This window comes from Orycteropus afer, unplaced genomic scaffold (genome assembly GCF_000298275.1).
Source record: "Orycteropus afer afer isolate SDZICR_OR568_19922 unplaced genomic scaffold, OryAfe1.0 scaffold00260, whole genome shotgun sequence".
Taxonomy (NCBI): domain Eukaryota; kingdom Metazoa; phylum Chordata; class Mammalia; order Tubulidentata; family Orycteropodidae; genus Orycteropus; species Orycteropus afer.
Window position 1 is genome coordinate 258850 of NW_006921847.1, and position 22420 is coordinate 281269.

The 22420-nt window shown below is 34.9% G+C and overlaps 1 protein-coding gene across 1 annotated transcript in view; it reads right to left on the reverse strand.

The window, feature by feature from the left end:
* The window catches only part of SCFD1 (sec1 family domain containing 1), a 147312-nt gene that overhangs the window by 112912 nt on the left and 11980 nt on the right, over positions 1-22420 (reverse strand). Inside the window, exons 5-10 of the mRNA XM_007949997.2 lie at positions 18915-19037; positions 17521-17608; positions 11864-11953; positions 6902-6957; positions 5492-5577; positions 2603-2702 (exon numbers count right to left, since the gene is read on the reverse strand). Of these exons, the coding sequence (XP_007948188.1) occupies positions 2603-2702; positions 5492-5577; positions 6902-6957; positions 11864-11953; positions 17521-17608; positions 18915-19037 (543 nt within the window). The remainder of the gene's footprint in view (positions 1-2602; positions 2703-5491; positions 5578-6901; positions 6958-11863; positions 11954-17520; positions 17609-18914; positions 19038-22420) is intronic.

Below are 22420 nucleotides of genomic sequence, written 5' to 3' on the forward strand. Positions count from 1 at the left end.
ATATGTGAACTGCTGTATGGAAACTGAATTTGCTCTGTAAATCTTCACCCAAACAAAAATAAATAAATTAATTAATCTAAAAAAAAAAAAAAAGACCAGGTTTGCTGGTCTGGTGAGACCCCTGAGACTATGGCCCCTCGTTACCCTTCAGGTCTGGAACTGAACTCACTCCTGTGGCTTCCAGTCAAACAACAAACGACATATGAGGCGAACATTTACATCAGGCAGATACACTGCTTGGAGTGATGAATCGTGGGGTAACAGAAGGGCAGTATTTGCACAAGGAGGCAGCTCAGGGGGTGGGAATACACAGGAGGGAAGGACACAGGGAAGAGATAACTACTGGGAATAAGTGGGAAGAGAACTGTTATACTGCAGTCAATGTCATGAAACAAAATATGTATGAACTGCTGTATGGAAAATGAATTTGCTCTATAAATTTTCACCCAACTCACAATAAAAATAAAACAAATTTATTTGTTGAGCTAAAATTTTTGGAGGAAACAAGCTGCCCACTTTTTATTTTGTGAAATGAAAAAGACAAAAACAAAAAACAAACAACAAAAAAAACCTCCCACTACTGACTTTGACCATCTTTCATTTTTAAAAGAATATTTCAGCATCAAAGATTAGAAAGAAAAAATAATGTAAAAATCTGTCATAAAGACTCTTCTCATAGTCCTTATTATTCTCATTTCACTCCGGACTAGTGAGAACTTGAACAAGGACCAGATTTTACCTCTCTGTTTTGGAGTAATTGGTGCTCTAAATTTTGTTTCTCAATTTTCTCTTCTAAAAGTGGGGACTCAGAGCATATTTCTCTATATTGCAATTACTTGTGAATGTGTCTTATCTCCCTCACTGAAAGAATCATGTACTTTCAATTTCCTCCATTAGGGAATCCAGAGGGAGCTCAGGAACTCTTTAAGATCAGAAAGGATTCCTAGATATCTCAGTGCTCTAGACAGCCTCCACTGGCCTCTACACTACCATGGGCAGGCAGGAAGAGGTAACCCCTGATCTGCATGCTCTTACTAAGACCCTCATTCCTTGCAATCAAGGCCTCACCAATCCAATCTGACTTGAGACCACCAAAACTATCTCAATTTATAACCATTAATCCCCCCCATTCAGATCCCATCTCTCAGTCTTACCCAACTCCTATAAGCCTTCTGTCATAACCTCTGGATCTCATACTCAGTCATCTACAAAGCCTCCTATTCTCCGCTTCTTTAAACCTGTTATATATTTATTTCACCCTCCAACTCAACTCCAACTGGTTACCTCTTACAGACTTCTCAGATGGTAGCTATTTTTTTTTCCTCTCAAGCATCTTATGCCACCGGGCTGAGGTTGGGGTCTTCCTTGTAATACACATACCATTTACTTGCCTTCTTCCCTACAACCACCCCAGCTCTGAATCTTGTGTCATCAGCCTATACCACTGGCTCTCAACCTCATTTTTGCCTCTTCCCACCAGGGAATACCTGGCAAGGTCTAAACTTATTTTTGGTTGTCACAACTTAAGGAGTGCTACTGGCCACTACAAGGTAGAGGCCAGAGATGCCGCTAAACATCCTACAATGCACAGAGCAGCCACCCCCTGACAAAGTATCTCATACTTATCAAGTCTAAAAGTAAACATATAATCTTTCCTATTCCAATAAATAACAATTACATCTTTCCATTTGGGATGGGCGCTCTAGTGGCATAGTACCTAAGGCATCTGACTGCTAACCAGAAGCCTGGCAGGTCAAACCCACCAGCCACTCCTTGGAAGGAAGACTGGGCAATCTACTTCCATAGAGATACTGCCTCCGAAACCCAAGGAGGGGTCACTATGAGTCAGGATCAACTTGACGGCAGTGAGGTTTTTTTTTTTTTTTTTATTTGCAATGGCAATACCTTGGAATCATCTCTGATTCCAGTCTTTCTCTTAGATTCCACATCTAATATATAAGTGAATCACATAAGGATAAAATTAAACCAAAACCAAACCAAACTCACTGCCGACGAGTCAGTTCCAACTCATAGCAACCCCTCCTTGGGTTTCCAAGGTGGTATCTCTACCAAAGTAGACTGCCCAGCCTTCCTTCTGAGAAGTGGCTGGTGGGTTTGAATCGCCAGCCTCTGCTTAGCAGTCTGATGCCTTAGGCACTATGCCGTGATAACTGGAAGTACTTCAAAACCATACAGTATAATATAAAAACACTATTTTTACTGTAAGATGAGGTTTAATTTATTCCCAAAGACAAGGGAGAAGTTATACCTTCTTTCCCCAAGAGGAAACATTTATTTACTTACTCAGTATAAAAAGTAAAAAAATTTTAAAAAGTCACTTGTTTACCTCCATTCCTTTCCTTCCCATCACTGCAAACAATACCAGATTTATCTTATCACTTAAAGATCATAAATCAGAACTTTAAACTTTAGTGCTTTACTATTCCTTAGCATCTACATTCAGTGACAGCAAATTCCATCTCTCTTTTCATTCATATTTCTCAGCTCTATCCTTCTCATCTTTGTTTCTATAGCCATGATGTTAATTCTAAACGTAATATTACTACATTTCTGTAAATAAGTGCTATATTTAGTTTCTTACCAGTACATCATGCACCAAAGCTTGATATGTCCAAGTATGGTGTAAAGGAGTTGCCAAATCTATGTTTCTGTCAATAAGGACTAATAAAGGCCTTTGGAAGCTGTAAATATATTTACAAAAAAAAAAAATTATATAACTACTGATGCCAGTGTGTACATGTAAAATTATCTAATACTTTCCAGTATACATCATTTTGTTATGAACAATGGTTATGCTAACATTGAAATATATAATACTTTTGTTTTTTTAAGAAACATTCTATTCTAGTACAGCCAGTCAAGTAAGAAATGCTTTGGACTACTTATAGCTTGTGTATAATGCCAGATTTTAAGCATTACTTAGAGTACTTTCACAGAAGAAATGTGCACACATAATTTGAAAGAATAATTTTTGTAGTTATCAAAATAAGAGTAAGTTGCATCTAACTCAGATATACAGTACTTCACATTTTAGAAAAAAGGCAAGACAAATATTCATTGTCAGCTCAAGGGAAAGTATAATTAAAGAGAATAGGATCTTATAAATACACATGTTTATAGTTTCATAAATTATAGATTACATTTTTTTTGCTATAAACAAAAATTCAAAAACCAGACTCTAGGAAGTATTTCAAAACCCTTATTTCATTATAACATATAAAACTAGCAGGCACAACAGTACCTAATTATATACATAATTATATCCATTTAATAAACAATAGATACACTTCATGTATTGTTTAACTCCACTGTTACATGATAGATGTGAAATGAACTACATGTAAAGCAAAGTGAAGCACAAAGTCATTTAGTTGCCATGTGTCTACAAAAGTTTTAAGAGATTTGTTTTAGAGGCATTACTGGAGCAGATACCACTTTTCAAAAGTCAGTTATCTGATTATAGTAACTATATATATTTTTTCCTGCTACAGACCTCTCGGAAGCTCTGGTAGCATAGTGCCTAAGGTACTTGACTGCTACCAGAAGGCTGGCGGTTCAAACCCACCAGCCACTCCTCAGAAGGAAGGTTGGGCAATCTACTTCCGTAGAGATACTGCCTCGGAAACCCAAGGAGGGGTCACTATGAGTCGGGTTCGACTTGACAGCACATAACAACAACAGCACAGACCTCTCACCATTTACCTCTAATCATAATATCCTACTGGGCATAGAGGAGTAGATTTTCCCAGCTGTACTACTTATAAGACGTTGGGGTAAAAGTAGGAATGGCATCCTCAACCACAATCATTTATCATTCCAGAGCAAGGTGGAATGCAAGGAAGGATGGCCTACGGCAGGATTTCTCAGCCTCAGCACTAGTGATATTTTGGGCTGGATAATTCTTCATTATGTGGGTTGTTCCATGAGTTGTAGGGTATTAGAAGGATCCTACAATGCATCCCATTAGATTAGAGTAGCATCTCCCTCAGATGTGGTAACAAAAATTGTCTCTAGACATTGCTAAATACCCCTGGGGGGGCAAAATCACCCCTAGCTGAGAATCACTGTGGTTGTTAGTTGTCATTAAGTCATTTATATTCAAATGTATTTACCAACAGTCAGATAAGGTTACCTACCTACATCTAGTTATGATAATTTAAAAATACATTAAACAAATTAAGAAATAAGATAACTACATTACGCAAATAAGAACAATTGTGAAGGTTGGGCAATCTACTTCCGTAATGATACTGCCTTGGAAACCCAAGGAGGGGTCACTGTGAGTTGGGTTCAACTCGACGGCACATAACAACAACATCCAATTAAAATAGTGTCTTTATATAGGTTTCTAAGGCCTTTTTCAGATATATATATATTAATATTATGGTCTAATGATTGCTTCCATTAAAAATAAATAATAAGCTGAGAATTTATTTACCTTTTGAGAAACATTTTGAAGAACATTTAAGACTAGTAATTAAATTATAGAACAGTTTAGGAAAATATGGAGCTGAAGCAGGTGACCAAAAAATTGAAAAACTATGTTAGTGTTAACCCAAAATTATAGGAGTAGTACATAGGCCTTAGAAGCCACCAACACTGACTTAAAAAGAAGTTTATAGAAGGTAATCAAGATATTGTCATTCCTGAAAGGCAATTGATTCACTGGGCATCAATTTATTTTCACAGGGTTTATTTGCTGATTCATTTAAAATTAAATGTAAGAATTAATTTTCCAAAATACTATCTTTCCCTGTTTAAATAATTCTCAAAACATCTGAATGGGTTTCTTTACTTCTTCAACCCAATATTCTGACTATTATTAATAATAAAAAAATAAAATTATAATGGGTAGACTTTTCTTTTTAAAATATTTCTATTCAAGTAACAATTCCACAGCCAGGAATTTTGGCATCACTTCCTCATGCTAGAAATGCTAACAAAGACAGCAATGCTTTGTGAGTTTAAGCTAACAGTATTCCATAGAAAAATGGAAATTAGTTAAGGAAGAAAGAGATGGACGCATCACAAGTTTTTTAAGGGATTTTTTTTTCATTACCAAGAGGTTCAATGATAATTTAAAGGAAATGGCTTCTGACTTCCAAAGCCATATAAACAGAAATGTTTTCAAAAGCCTTATATGTTCTTTACAATGTATTTCAAAAGGTGTAATTGAAATATCAAATTCTAAGCTTATTTATTATTAACAGAAGCATCCAGTAGGTCATACATTCTCTTTTAGATGATAAAATACAACAGAAATTACTATCAAAAGAAGGTATAAAATATTCCATTTGTACTTCAAGAACAATTTTTGAGTTAAAATCCTGATCCTAATTACCTCATTAAAAAAGAAAAAGTTTCAATTTCAAAGATAAGGGTGTAATATTCCTATTAGACAAAGAAAGCAACCTAAAAAACTCTACAAATGTTTTAGTTTCAGTTACCTATAGATATATTAACATAATACCTGAATTGGCCAGCTCCAAGTGTGTCACCTGTAAAAAGACTGTTTCTTGCATCTCTCAGATTTTCCCGAAGTTTCTTATCTAGTTTCTGAAAAATCAAATTAACTCTTACAGAATAGTTTCATAAAAGTTTATATAGCAGAGTACATAATGTGTTCCTGGTTTCATCAATAAGAAAATTGCAATTTCTTTACAATACAGCAATTCTAAGATCTAAATATTTTAGTTTCTTTTCTACTTCAATATTACCATAACTTGGACTTGAAAAAGACCAATCCTCTTCTGCTGTGACTCAGGCCTGATTTCACTAATAAGAACTTTCCACTGACCAATTTTAATTTAGGTCCAGGAAATACTTTGCAAGAACAACCTACCCTCCCTATCCTCTCAAGCATGACTTTGTTATGTACTAAGGAAGATGTCTATTTGGGGAAAATATCCACTTGGATAGGTGAGTCTGAAGTAACTGGTGGTAGCTGCAAGACAGCCCAGAACAGAAATGGAGTATGTGGAAGAGAGCAGCCTTTCACTAGTCAGTGATTCATCTGGGTTAATAAAACTCCAAAATGTTAATGTTTCTCCCTCTGACTTTCCCTGCCTCCTATCCTCTCTCCCTTTTATAATCCTCTAATTTTCCTAATCCTCTCCCCCTTTTTAATCTTTATAGAAAAATTCTGAATGCTCAGTTTATGCTATTTTACTCCATTATAGTGAGATAGTAAAATACACATAATCATTTTAAAAATGGTTATGATCATTAATGAATATTCATTAAATGAAATTAAATATTAAATGACTTGGGGGATCAAATAAGTGTAAAATACCATTGGATGGTAAAGGCTGAATGAGGGATATATTTCTGAGTAGGAAAGAGAGTGCTAGAATAGCATACTGAATAAATAATTTTACTCCATCACACAGAAGTACATAATGATTAACTTTTACCTTTGGTGGATCCCAGTGTAATAAAAATGTATGCCACTGGTACTTAAATCTATAACCCATAGCAATCATACACTTAATATTAATAAAAACACTGAGGTCCAGTCATCCTTCAGTGTCTGGGAGGGATTGGTTCCAGGACCCCCATGGGTACCAAAGTCTCCTAATGCTCAAATCCCTTAAATACAATGGCATATCCTCTTGCATACTTTATCTCTAGATTACTTATATTACATTGTATTATACCTAATACAACATAAATGCTACATAAATATCACCTTATCTTCCCTCGTAGCCTTTGGGGAATGGCTCTAACCCTTTAATTTCCTTTTTTCCCCATGAAATATTTTTGATCCATGGTTGGTTGCATTTAAAGACACAGAACTCTGAGGTTACAGAGGGCCAAATGTATAGAAAATAATCCACAGAATATTATTTATGCCTAAATCATATTATTTGCATAAACTTACCACTGCTACCATATCTGCCGCTGTTCCTCTTGAACATCTTATTATAGGAACAGCACCTATTTTAACAATAGATATTAGCACTGATCTCAGTTTTTGATAATTAAAGAGTATTTATAAAATACATCAACATAAAACAAATCAACTACAGATATACACAATTTTAGGCTACAAAGGTAAAAGGTTTTATACTCTCCAGAGTAAAAGCAAGGTTTCAGAAATGAACCATTCCCTTATAAACAGAACTTTAGGGAATAAAAGAGACTGGAGTTAAACAATCAGTGTGACAAGATTTTTTTTTCAATGGATCTATTGAGTCAGCATTTTGGGTCTGTACAAGTAGTTTTAAAGATGTTTACTCTATCTAACTCAGGATCTACTTTAATCTTTAATTTGACTTAAATTAAAAGAATGGAGAGAGCTCAATTACTTTAGCAGTTGGGATTGTTATTTTTTGCTTGTTTTAAAAATTAACAAGTATTGTATCTTTTTAAAAAAATACCGTGTAAAAGATTACAGAAAATACATTTTTCACATAATGTGACATGCTTGTAAAATATGGCTTTAATTCATTATAAAATCAATTTAATTTTTCTCTCCCTTTATTACTTCAATACATTTTATCAGAGTGAAAGCCTAAATAGAAAAAAATCCAATTGCACTAAAAATCTCATGAAACAAAATGAAACATTATAATCTTCCCACTGTAAGTTGCTGCATTTTATATTCTGTAGACAAGCACACTCGGTCAACTGCAAAAGTAAAAATACGGGCAGTTCATGAATTTTTTAAAACTGTTTCCTTCGGATAGCAAAAATTAACACATGCTTGTCAAAAAAATTCAAGTATAAAATTAGGAATGCATAAAATGAATACTCTTGATTCCAGTCCCCCAAAATACCCCCCATTAGGAACTAGGTATGGATGTTTTCAGGTTTTTTCTACATAATGTGTGTGTATATGTATGCATGGGTATGCACACACCTGTGTGTATGCATGTGGGTTAAAAACAGAATACTGTACATACTGTTCTGAAACCTTTTTTCATTTAATCATTTAGTGTTGACATCCTTCTGTATCAAATTGGCTTGGCATTCATTTCAATTTCTTTTGAAAAATCATCTTCTAATAATGAAGGTGTCTTTATTTACACTTCTTTTTTTGAACTCTGTCCTTACTTTGAAAATACAGCTATCACCAAGAAAAAAATAACATTAATGTCCATAATGACCCTAGCATTCAGCAAAATTTTAGAGATTGTGTGCAACAGCAAAAGAGTTCATTATGTCTGTTCAACATCTAAAAGTTGCATACATTTGCTTTCTTTACTTAAAAAAAATCTGCACATTAGAAGGCACTAAGAGAAATCACCAATAGGCAGAAACTAGAGCACATAAAATTCATGAAAGAAAGGAATCACATAAGTCAAGATGCACTTTGAATGTCTTTTCTCTTGAAGATACTTTCCAGTTTGGTGGCATACAGGGAAATAGTTTAAGCAAGAAAACAAAACAAAAGACTCACTGAGCTAAGGAATCAAGATTGAAGTTGAGAGTCTACTTCAAGAGAAAAATTCTAAAAGGAGGGAGCCATAAACTTTACATATAAATTTTCCTCAAACCTTTGTTTAACTCCTAAACTACGCATGGTATTTCTCTTTTCCTTAATATTCTCATCTGCAAAACGAAAAGAAACTTTATTCATCTATTTAAGGATAAGGAGCTCTGGTGGTGCAGTGGTTAAAGCATCTGGCTGCTAATGAAAAGGTCAGGAGTTCAAACCCACCAGCTATTCCAAGGGAAAAAGATGAGACAGTCTGCTTCCATAAAGATTACAGCCTTGGAAATCCTATGGAGGTCACCACAAGTTGCAATCAACTTGATGGCAGTGAGTTTAGTTATTTGGTTTGAGTATAAGGATGCCATCACTTGTCTGTCAGTTTGTTGTACTGTGGTGGCTTACATGTTGCTACAACATTGGAAGTTTTTCCCTTGGTATTTCAAATCCCAACAGGGTCACCCATGATGGACAGGTTTCAGCAGAGCTTCCAGGCTAAGAGAGACTAGGAAGAAGGATGTGGTGAACTACTTCTCAAAAAACTGACCACTGAAAACCTTATAAAAAAACAATGTCTAATACAGGGCTAGAATATAAGCCCCTCAGGATGGAAGCCCAAAAAACCGACCTGTTGCCATCAAGTCATTTCCGACCACATACAATAGAATACAACTACCCCAAAGGGTTTCCAAAGCTGTAAATCTTTATGGAAACAGACTGCCTCATCTTTCTCCCATGGAGCATCTGGTGAGATTAAACTGCTGATCCTTTGGTAGCCCAATGCTTTAACCATTGAGCCACCACAGCTCATCTCTGGATGGAAGCACTCAAAATACAACTCAGTGAGAGCTGATATTAATGGAATGGATGGAGTAAAGCTTTGGGGATTTTCATATGCTGATGCGCATGACTCAAAATGTGAAGAAATAGTTGCAAACATCTATTAATAATTGGAATGTGGAATGTACGAAGTATGAATCTAGGATAATTGGAAGTCATCAAAAATAAAATGGAACACATGAAGGTAGACATCTTAGGCATTAATGAGCTGAAATGGACTGGAATTGGCCATTTTGAATCAGACAATCATATGTTCTACTATGCCGGGGAATGACAAACTGAAGAGTAATGGCGTTACATCCATCGTCAAAAAGAACATTTCAAGATCTATCCTAAAGTACAATACTGTCAGTGATAAGAAAACATTCATACATTTACAAGGATGTCTAGTTAATACAACAACTATTATTCATGCACCAACTACAAATGCAAAAGATGAGGAAATTGAAGATGTTTACCAACTTCTGGTCTGAAAAAAATTGATCAAACATGCAATCGAGATGCATTAATAATTACTGGAAACTGGGATGTGAAAGTTGGAAACAAAGAAAAAACATCAGTAGTTGTAAAATATGGTCTCTGTGACAGAAACAACATCAGAGATCGCATGATAGAATTTTGCAAAAGCAATGACTTTTTCTTTACAAATACCCTTTTCCAACAACATAAATAGCAACTATACACATGGAAATTGCTAGATGAAATATACAGGAATCAAACTGACTACATCTGTGGGAAGAAAACAATGGAGAAGGTCACTATCATCAGTCAGAATGAGGCCAGAGGCCGACTGTGGAACAGACCATCAAATGCTCATATACAAGTTCAAATTAAAGAAGAAGAAATTGAAACAAGCCAATAAGAGCCAAAATACAACCTTGGGAATATCACACCTGAATTTAGAGACCATCTAAAAAACAGATTTGATGACCAAAGACTACACAATCATCAATGACCAAAGACTACACAAGTTGTGGGAAGACATCAAGGAGATCATACATGAAGAAATTAAAAGGTCACTTAAAAGGCAGGAAAGAAAGAAAAGACCAAAATGTATGTCAGAAGAGACTCTGAAACAGCTAGCTGTTGAACAGAAAGTGCCTAAAGTGAATGGGAGAAATGGTGAAGTAAAAGAGGTGAACAGATGATTTGAAACGGAAGCTTGAAATGACAAAGTATTATAATGAAATGTGAGAGAAGATCTGGAGTTACAAAATCAAATGGGAAGAACATGTTCAGTATTTTTCAAGCTGAAAAAACTGAAGTTCAAGCTTCAAGGTGCAATACTGAAGGATTCTATGTTGTCAGAAGGGATAATTCCCTGAAGAAAGATACCATGCTGGCTAAAGCAGAGGGCCAGCAAAAAAAGAGGAATAAGAGGAATACCTTCAACAAGACAGATGGACGCAGTGGCTGCAACTGTGGACTCAAGCCTAGCAACGGTTGTGGGATGGTATAGGACCGGACGATGTTTTGTTCTATTTTATGTAGGGGTGCTATTGAGTCAGAACTGACTTGATCGCGCCTAACAAGAACAATAAAGGTGCAAGGATTTTAACTAAAAGGTTTTAGAAAGCCACAAAATTAAAAATGCAACTAAAAGGCTTCTTAAAAAGATCCAATAGTAATTAATGGTCAAGCATAAAGACATATAAAACCAAAACCAAACTCACTGCCACTGAGTCCATTCTGACTAATAGTGACCCTATACAACAAGGGAGAATTGCCCCATAGGGTTTTCAAGGCTGTAAATCTCTCTGGAAGCAGACTCTTCATCTTTCTCCTGCAGAGTAGCTGGTGGGTTCGAACCACCAACCTTTTAGTTAGTAACCTGATGCTTTGATCACAGCATCACCAGAGCACTTATAAAGCGGTATAACCAAAACCAAATCCACTACTATTAAGTTGATTCTGACTCATAGCACCCATAGGATTTCCAAGGCTATAAATCTTTACGGAAGCAGACTGCCTCATTGCCTTTCTCTGGTAGAGCAGCTAGTGTGTTTGAACAGCTGACCTGCTGGTTAGCAGCCAAATGCCTTAACCACTGCACCACCACAGCTCCTTATAAAGCCATACAGTAGATACTAAGTATAATGCAGGTTTAAGTAAATATAGATGAACCAAAGAAATGTTTGAAATTTCAAGAGTATAAGTGGATTAAGATTGTATACAAATGTAGTATTTTCTGGAGCATTAGGACTTAGTCTTAACAGATACCAAGCATATATCTCTACTCAAAAGTATCCTTGAAATTTTTTATGATGAAATATCAAAAACTCAGCAGATACATAGGTCAAGTCTCAACCAAATCATTCAAGTAACATTAGAAAGTTAAACTGCCAAAGACATCTAAGGAGGTAATTCAATTGGTCTGTTAAATGTTAACTCAAGAGCAATTATATATGTCAGGTTATTAGAAGAATTATGATTTTACCCCACTCTGGAGAAAGCCTACAGAGATCCAGATACTTAAAAAGGGATCATATCACAGTATAATAGATTAAAATTAGTTGTTAAGTAATCAATTCACTTTGAGGAAGCAACCAGAAAAATGTGAAAACTTACCCAGTGTAACAAAAAAGCAGAAGAGGCTGTCAACAATAGTGTCCATAATAGTCTCCATTTCCGTGTCTGTGATATCTGGCCTGTTAATGGCTAAAATGACATAAGTAAATGGGAAAGTATGACCAAAATTTACACTTTTCTTTTACTCAATATGCAGTGTGATAGTATCTCTAGTACTCAAACAAATAAAATTCTTCATGCTTTAAAACATTTTTAGGTGAACAAGTTTTCATTAAAAGTTAAACTACCTCATCCTGGAGGTCACTTTTCAGTCAAATAACAGATTGGCCTATAAAATAAACAATAACATCCATGAGGAATGTACTCCTTGAAACAATCAACTATACAACACCAAATGGTCAACATTTACCCAAAAGCAAAGATGAGAAGGCAAGGAGGGGCACAGAAACTGGATGGAGGGAAACCCAGCAAGTAGGGTGGAAATGGTAACAGTGTTGACACTTTGTAGGGACTGCAACCAGTAATGATGAAACAATTTATGTATGAACTACTGAATGGGAATCTAATTTGCTGTGTAAATTTTCACCTAAAACACACATACAATTAAACTACTTCAAAACAAAATATAACATAGGTATCAGGAGAGTGGTATTAAGAAAAAAACAACATACAATTTTTGCCAGAGTAAACTGGAAAATAAATATCCTATTCTATAATTTTATTCACAAATTCTAGATGGCCTCAAGAAATAACTAACCCTGTTATCTAGCTATCACCAAAAAAGGGCAACAGAAATCACGTATGCCAAGACTGCTAACACCAATCATTTTCTTTGCAATAAGTAATATGAATTTTTTCCTTTTATATTATACTGCTGGTTTCCAAAATTTACTGGCTACTAAAATCATTCTGGGAATGTGGAAGACTTTTAGCCTTCTAAATTGTGAGAAAATAAATTTCTGTTCTTCAAAGCCACCTGCCTGTGGTATTTCTGATATATGGCAACACCAGATAACTAAGATAATATGTAATATTTGAGACATTTTGGCAAATAATTACATAAGAATTAAGTGCCTATCTCTGTCCTTGATAGAATGGAAGAACAATGTGGACCAAAACTGAAAATCATTATTTTTTTTTAAAAAAAGGACTAAGTTTGCTGGCCTGATAGAGCCTAGTAGAACCTCTGAGACTATGGCCCTAGTCACACTTCATATCTGGAATGGAACCCACTCCTGTGGCTTCCAGCCAAACAAAAGACAGGCAATGAGCTGAACATTTACATGAGGTAGATACACTCCTTGGAGAGATCAATCATGGGAGAACACAAACACTGTACGCACAGGGAGACAACTAGCGGGGGCAGGAGTGCATGGAGGGAAGGACACAGGGAAGAGGTTATGGGAAGGAAGTGGGAGGGGAGGTGTTACATAGTGAGAAACTGCAGTCAATATCATGAGACAAAGTATATGTGAGCTGCTGAATGGAAAGTGAATTTGCTCTGTAAACTTTCACCCAAATCACCAAAAAAAAAGAAAAAAAAAAAAAAAGACTTAAGTATCTATCTCTGAAGGGAGACTGCCTACATTAGTAACCTGGCTCTGTTGCTTCTTCATCAAGTTACTTAATACGTGTGTCTCAGTTTCCTTATCTGGAAAATGGAAATAAAAATAGTACCTATTTCACAAAGGTATTCTTTACTCTGTCTGAGAAGTAAGTGACCTGGTATATAAGTACTTAGAACTTTGATTGACACAGAGTAAGCTATTATTATTACTGAGAATCTGGGAGCTCAATCATGTATGTGATTCTACTTTAAAATGAGTACTTAATTTCAGACTTTTGAATTTTTTAAGTTGCGCAGTAGAAGAAAATTTAACTAAAATTTTAAGTATTAGAATGTTTATAAACTTGTGATTTATTATTTATTTTAAAAATTTAAGAATTGTTTAAATATTGGAGTAAGTTTTGCTTGTTAAGATTTATAAATCTGCCCAGGCTAGTATATGAAGTACTGAAAAAAGGACTTTATAAATGCAATTAACTATGTTGCCCAGTTCTCACCAGACTAGAGGTTGCTATGAAGATATTTTGTAAATGTAACATGAAAATTAACTGACTTTAAATGCTAGTCCCTGGTCACTGAATGTTAGTAGCAGCCTTGGTAATTGTGAAAAATAAAATGCCCTTACATATTTCCAATGCCCCTTCGGGGGATATACTGCCCACATAAGAACCATGGAAATTTTAGTTATCCTAAAAACATCTCAATCCTTAAGTAGCAATTACTGATTATTTAAATGAATTGGCTAATCATATGTACATAGTATTCAATTTTCTTTAAGTTATTCAGCACAGAAAATATAATATGGTGGTAGTGTTGGTATGTGTTAATATTAATTTAAATCTCAAGAATGGTCAGTTACCAAAACTGACAATGCAAACTCCAGGACAGTTAGACACATTTGATCAAATGCCAATACTCAGTAATGAGACTAAGATGCTACCCAATCCTACTACTACATGAACAGAATGTAAGAACCAAGTTAGTCTAATACCCTATACTTTTTGAATGGCACTTACATTTCATTCCAAAACATTAGCAGTTGATGACTCCAAAGCCTTACTGTTTTCTGATCTTGACAAATAGCAATATTAACTATTTCTATGTGATTTAATGCTCCCTATGCATCAGAATATTAAATCACTTAGACATAGGTAAAAATATCCTATTGCAAACTAGAAGGTCAGGGGTTCAAACACATCAGCTGCTCCGTGGAAAGAAGATGGGGCAATCTACTTCAGTAAAGATTTACAGCCTCAGAAACCCAATGTGGGTCACTATGAGTCAGAATCGACTTGATGGTAGTGAGTCTGGTTTTTGAGTTTGATGCCAGGAAGGAGCTCTGGTGGTATAGTAGTTAAAGCACTGGGTTACTAACCAAAAGGTCAGTGATTGAAACCCCAAGCCACTGGACAGAAGAAAGAGAAGGCAGTCAGCTTCTGTAAGGAAGCCTTGGAAATACTATGGGGCAGTTTATTCTGTCCCACAGGGTCTCTGTGAGTCAGAATTGACTCAATAGCTATAGGGTTGGTTTTTTTTAAGGTGGGGGGGGGGGTTATGTGACAGAAACTTCTTTAAGCATTTTACATATATTGACCCATTTATTTCTCACCCAAACTCTGAGACAGATACTATTATTACCTCCAATTTACATATGAGAAAACTAAAGCACAGAGAAATAAAGTAACTTGTTCTTGTCTAAGATCAACAAACTAGAAAAATAACTGAATCCTACTGCCAAAATACTGTCTTATTTGTCATAAGTACACCTTTTATGTAAGTTGCTGTCAGAGCACCTAAAAGGGCAGAGCATTAGTACTTAACTGGGCTTATAAACCAGATTTATTAGACTATCATTACTGAAAAATTTGATCAAAGATTGCATAGCAGAATCCTGATCAAAAGGGGGAAAATGCAAAACAGAATTTCAAATTCTTATGGACTCCAGACTTTCTGAAGTCCTGGGGGCTGGATGAACCCCTGAAACTACTGCCCTAAGATAATCTTTGAAACTAAACTGAATATATCCTCTGAAATCTTCTTAAACCAAAAAAAAAAAACAAAAAAAACCCCACAACCTCACTGTCATCAAGTCAATTCTGATTCACAGTTACCCCTCCTTGGGTGTCTGAGGCAGTATCTCTATAGAAGTAGATTACCCAATCTTCCATCCGAGGAGCGGCTGGTGGATTTGAACCACCAGCCTATCTTAACCAGTAAAAAATGTCTGCCTAAAGCATTATGCTTTTTAAAGACCTGTACAGGATTCAAAGTGGCAAAGTAACTCAAATGATGAGGAAAGAAACTCAGGGGAATGGTTATGTTAATGGAGGAAGAACAACTCAGATGAAGAGGGTGAGAATGGTCACACAATTTGAAGAATGTAATTAATGTCACTAAATTGTATACACAGAAACTGTCAAGCTGGTGTTATGTTTTGCTATGTATATTCCCAATTACAAAAACAAAAACAGATTAGCATTCTTGCCAATAAGTGTTACTTATGTGATTTGGAAGACAGCTACCTGGCCAACTGACTGGAAGAGATCCATATTTGTGCCCATTCCAAAGAAAGGTGATCCCACAGAATGTGGAAATTATAGAACAATATCATTAATATCGCATGCAAGTAAGATCTTACTGAAGATAATTCAGAAACGTTTACAGCAGTATATTGACAGAGAACTTCCAGAGGTTCAAGCCGGATTCAGAAGAGGACGTGGAACAAGGGATAGATATCATAGCTGTTGTCAGATGGATCTTGGCTCAAGGCAAAGAATACCAGAAAGATGTTTACTTGTGTTTTATTGACTATGCAAAGGCATTTGATTGTGTGGATCATGACAAATTATGGATAACACTGAGAAGAATGGGAATTCCCGAGCACTTGATTAGTACTCATGAGGAATCTGTACCTTGACCAGGAGGCTGTCGTTCGAACAGAACAAGGGGTCACTACATGGTTTAAAATCAAGAAGGGAGTGCGTCAGGGTTGTATCCTTTCTCCACACTTATTCAATCTATATGTTGCGCAAATAATCCTAGAAGCTGGACTATATGAAGAAAAACATGGTATCAGGATTGGAGGAAGAATCATTAACAACCAGAGATATGCAGACGATACAACCTTGCTTGCTGAAAGTGAGGATGACTTAAGGCACCTACTAATGAAGGTTGAAGAATACAGTCTGCAGTATGGATTACGTCTCAATATAAAGAAAACAAAAATCCTGACAACTGGACCAATGAGCAGCATCACAATCAATGGAGAGAAGATTGAGGTTGTCAAGGAATTCACGTTGCTTGGTTCTACAATCAATGCCAACAGAAGCAGCAGTCAGGACATTAGACGACATGTAGCACTGGGAAAGTCAACTGCGAAGGAACTGTTTCAAGTGCTGAGGAACAAGGATATCTCATTGAGGACTAAGGTACGCCTGACACAAGCCATGATATTTCCAATTGCCTCATATGCATGTGAGAGCTGGACAATGAATAAGGAAGACCGAAGAAGAGTTGATGCTTTTGAGTTGTGGTGCTGGCGAAGAATGCTGAAAGTACCATGGACTGCTAAGAGAACTAACAGATCTGTCCTGGAGGAAGTGCAGCCAGAATGCTCCTTGGAAGCAAGAATGGCCAGACTTCGTCTCACCTATTTTGGTCATGTTGTCAGCAGGGACCATTCCCTGGAGAAGGATGTCATGCTTGGTAGGGTGGAGGGTCAACGAAAGAGGGGGAGGCCTTCAACAAGATGGATTGATACGGTGGCTATAATGATGGGCTCGAGTATAGCAGGGATTGTGGGGCTGGCGCGCGATCGGGCAGTGTTTCGTTCTGCTGTGCATGGGGTCGCTATGAGTCAGAAACAACTCAACGGCACTTAACAACAACACAACAACATGTGTAACATAATTCAGAGAGGTTTTTTTTGTATGCTTTTAAAAATCATTTACTGCCAATTCATAAAGCTACTCTACATTTAAATATGTACTAATTTTACAGATGATTTTATAGTTTTACTGCTGTAAACAGAGCAGGTTTTAGAGTGCATTACAAATGTTCACTATTTTTCTCTTATAGAGCACCATTCCTTTTGTTAACAATTAACTCCAATAATCTTATTTTTACCTACCACGATATGAAACAAGCTCCTTATTTTGATTACATAATACAAACATATCATTTTCCAAAGTAATAAAATTGAGATACTGGTCAAAAACCTAGAAAAAAAAAGAAAAGGTTTACAAATCAATTTTAAAATATAATCACACTCAAAGTAAATTTAATTTATTCTGCGAATGTTGAAACAAAAAAAAATTAGTTACACTCAATAACAATAACTAATAATTGGGCTCTCTAGCAGATTACCTAAGTGGGCAAGAATAAGAGCTAAGAATATTAAAAAGCAATCAAAACAAAATTTTAGGCAATAAATATTAAGGATGAAAGTAGTATTTTCAAATAACAAAATTTAAACAGCTTATAACAGTAAATTTGTGATCGCGATAGGAATCGGTAGCAATTTTGAAGAAAAATCACAATTTAAAAATTTTATATCCACTTTAATCCTACTTCTTTAAGAAAGTCACAATAACTTTCTCCACCAAGAATTTCTGTAAGCTATAAATGGGAAAAAGTTTCACTGCTTTTTTAGAGATGCAAATTAAAGAACAAGAAACTATCTGAAATAAATTCAGTTGATTTAAACAAATTGAAAACTGTTCTTAAAATTTTATGTAAAATGAATGATGAATTCTGGAAGAGCAAGAACACTGAGGCATGAGCCTCAAAAGAAAAATCAGAAATAATAACTGACCATCTATATCTAAGAATGAAAACTCTTATTAGTGAGAAAGAAATGGGAAGAGTCTGCAAGGTAGTTGTTTAGCATTTAATTTGTCCCATACAGTTCCCTTAAATTTTAATTTTTGTCTTGTCCAAATTCAGGAACACAGGGTATAACAGGCTATAACTGAAATGATATTTTACATATTTATTTATAATTGAAGCTGAACCTAATTAAAAAGACACTAGATGTAAAATTATTAGTCTACTGTCAATTCCTTTTCTCATATATTGTGCAATATAGCTTCTCTGGATCCTATCTTATAAAGTAAGAAAAGATCTAGAGAGGGCATGGTGACTACAGTGATAACAAAACAATTTCAAGAAATTTTGAAGGGCAATTTATGACAACACAGCTGTTGAACTATTTTTTAACGGAGTTAAAAAGATTATACAAACCCCAGCCCAAAGCAAAAATTGACTCTAGTGATTATCTGTGGTATGTTTTTGTTTTGCTTTTTTCCTTTCAGATTCATAGGATAGGGGGTTCCTTTAGTTTGGTTTCTTTTACTTAGTCCAAGTTGTGGGTAGTTTACATTGTCAGAACTTTTTCCAGAAGTACTAAGTCTAAATATTTCATTCTACTACTTGAATTTAATTTATGTCAATTTAATAGTTTTCAGAATACTATTAAATTTTAGAATATTAACAGAATGTTATTAGCCAAACAAAATCTCTTACCTTGGCTACTTGTGTCACTGCACTAGCAGCCAATGCGGCATTTGCAATATCTTCCAGTTTACTTCTTGAAATAGCAGAAATAAAATTTAAATAATAGGATTCATAGAGTTGATTTCGAAGATCCTATAAATACAATGAATATTTCATTATTATAGGTTAGTATAAGAGATGATGGCCAATAAAAATATTTTAGATACTGTAACAGCAAGGTTCTAAAAGATAATATATATATTAAAAAGACAGGAATATAAATGACCCTCAATAAAAGTATCTTGAGAAAACAAAGACATGAAAAAGTACCTGTTATCAGGTTACCAGATGTGACTGAAATCTATTTTAATATCTAAAGTTACGGACTTCTTATATTACCAATAAAATCCCATTAGTTAGAATATGGCAGAAGAGTGATCTGAAATAGTGCATCTAAATTTTCCTAAAAAAGAGCCAGACATGGGTCTCTAATACAGTAAAATGCCTGTTATACCTGGCATATGCTACCTTTACTACTCTGATAATGTGATGTCACAACAAATACAAAATCACTTCCTTCACAGACAAGTTATATAGTTCAGAAATGACCAATTCCAGAAGTATTTCTTTTCAATTATCTAAAATAAATGGAATTCACTGTAGTGAATCAATTATTCAGTTATACAAACACTTAAATCAAATTTACTTATATTCTTTAACTCTAGGCAAACAGATATCTAAATTACTATAACTCCTGAAATTTAAGATGTCATTGATTGTAACAGGTACCGTTATTTTATGTACTACCAAGAATTAATTATGTCAACAAACTTTTATGACATAATTCTAAAAGGTATCTGATCCAGAGATAGTAAAATGTGAAAAACTAAAGGACTGGAGCCTGCAAAGAAAGGTGGCCAAGCAGAATGGTGGTTTGACAAAGGTTGGGTAATCAGTTTTGTACAGAGAACTCAGCAAATAAGTAAGTATATTAAGGATAATGGGATCTATGCTTCTCATTGTCAGAGAAGGAAGTTACAAATTTATAAATGGAAACAAAAGAATGAATTCTCTGTTGTTGAACTGAAATATGTGTGTGTGTGTGTGTGTGTGTAATAAACAGAATAGAGAAAGGGGAGGGAGGAGAGAAGGAGATTTATAGAAATAAATAGATATAAAGTGTGTTTGTGTGTCTGTGTGTGTGTTGGTTCTTTCAAAAGATGAACAAAATTAACAAATATTTAGTTAGATTAACCAAGAAAAAAAGGAAGACTCAAATGGCTAGAATCAGAATTGAAAGGAGGACATTCCTACCAATTTTATACTATGCACAACTGTATGCCAATAAACTAGATAATCTAGATGAAATGGAAAAATTCCTAGAAAAACACAAATAATCAAAATTGGCTTAAGAAGAAATAGAAAATCTGAATAGAGCTATAAAAAAATAAAGAGGTTGAATTAGTTAAAAAAAAAAAAAAAAAAAACCCAAAAAACTGCCCACAAAGAAAAACTTAGTCCTAGATAGCTTCATAGGTGAAGTCTACCAACCATTTTAAAAAGATTTAATACAAATTATTCACAAATTCTTTCAAGAAGTAGAAGAATATTTCCCAATTCATTCTGTGAGGCTAGGATTACCCTGACACCTAAACCAGACAAACACATCACAAAAAAAACAAAATTAAAGACCATATTTTTTACGAATATAGATGCAAAAACACTCAGCTAATAAACACTTGCAAATTGAATCCATCAATACCTAAAAAGAATTATACAGTAAACAATTAGATTCCCCCCATGATTATGAAGTTGGTTTAAAACTCAAAAATCAATTAATGTAACACATTTCAACAGAATAAAAAACAAAAACCATATCATCATTTCAATAGACACAGAAAGAGCACGTGAAAAAACAACACATTTTCAGGATAAAAATATTCAACAGTTTCTTAGATACGACACAAAAATCACAAGCAATGAAAGAAAAAAACTGGAATTCACAAAATTAAAAAATTTCCTACTTCAAATACACCATTAATAGAGTGAAAACACAACCCAAATAATTAGAGAAAACATTTCCAAAATCATATAACTGGTAAGGGTCTAGTCAATAATATATAAAGAACTCTTAGAACTCAAAAAAAAAAGAAAGAAAACCAACCAATGAAAACTGGATAAAGTACCTGAATAGAATTTCTCCAAGCAAAACACACAAATGGTCAATAAAAACAGGAAATAATGCTTAACACAATTAACCCGTAAAACAAAATCCACTGCCATGGAGTAAATTCCAACTTACAGCAACCCTACAGGACAGAGTAGAACTGCCCCATAAGGTTTCCAAGTCTGTACATCTTTACGGAATCAGACTGATTCAGCTTTCTCCCAGAGTGGCTGGTAGATTCAAACCACCAACCTTTGATTTAGCATTGTGCCACCAGAACTCCTAACATCATTAGTTATCAGGAAAATGAAAATCAAACCACAAGAAACCAGTTCACACTCACAGTTATAACCAAAATGACAGATAATAAAAAGTGTTGACAAGGATATGGAGAGATTGGAATATTCATATACCAAACTCACTGACATTGAGTTGGATCCAACTCATAGTGACCCCTCCTTGGGTTTCCAAGGCGGTATCACTACAAAAGTAGATTGCCCAATCTTCCTTCCAAGGAGTGACTGGTGGGTTTGAACCACCAGCCTTCTGGTTAGCAATCAAATGCGTTAGGCACTACACCATATAAAATGTGCTGTCACTTTGGAAAATAATCCAGCAGTTTCTCAAAAAGTTAAACATAAGAATTATCATTTTAACCCAGTAATTCTACTACTCCCAGGAATAAACCCAAGAGAATTAAAAATATGTACCCCAAAAAACTTCTACATGAATGTTCATAGCAGCATTCTAGCTGGAAACCACCCAAATGTCCATCAACTAGTGAATGGATAAATAAAACAGTTTACTCCTGCAATAGAATATTAGTCATAAAAAGGAATTAGGTATTGATAAATGCTACCATATGGATGAACTTTGAAAACATTACAGTAAATGAAAGCAGCCAGACACAAAAGGTCAAATATTACATGATTCCATTACAGGTAATATCCAGAGTAGGCAAATCTACAGACAGAAAGTAGATTAGGGCTAGGCAGCATGTGAAGTTAGTGGAGTCACAACTAAAGAGTATAAGACTTCTTCTGAGGTGATGAAAATGTTCTAAAACTGATTATGGTGATGGTTACACAAGTCTATGATATACTAAAAAATCATTGAATTGTACACTTTAAGTGGGTAAACTGTATGTATATGAATTAAATCTCAATGAAGCTGTTACTAAAAAAGGAAGAAGAAAGCTGTTAGTGCTACCTCTTTAAAAAAAAAAGGCATAATGGTGTCTAGGCAGATTGAAAAGGAAGCTGGCTATCATTAAGCTATTTAGCACACAAAATATGTGACTTTCATTGACGATTTAAACAATGATTTTATTCAACAGTGATTAACAAGTAAAGAGGTTCGTGACTTGTGG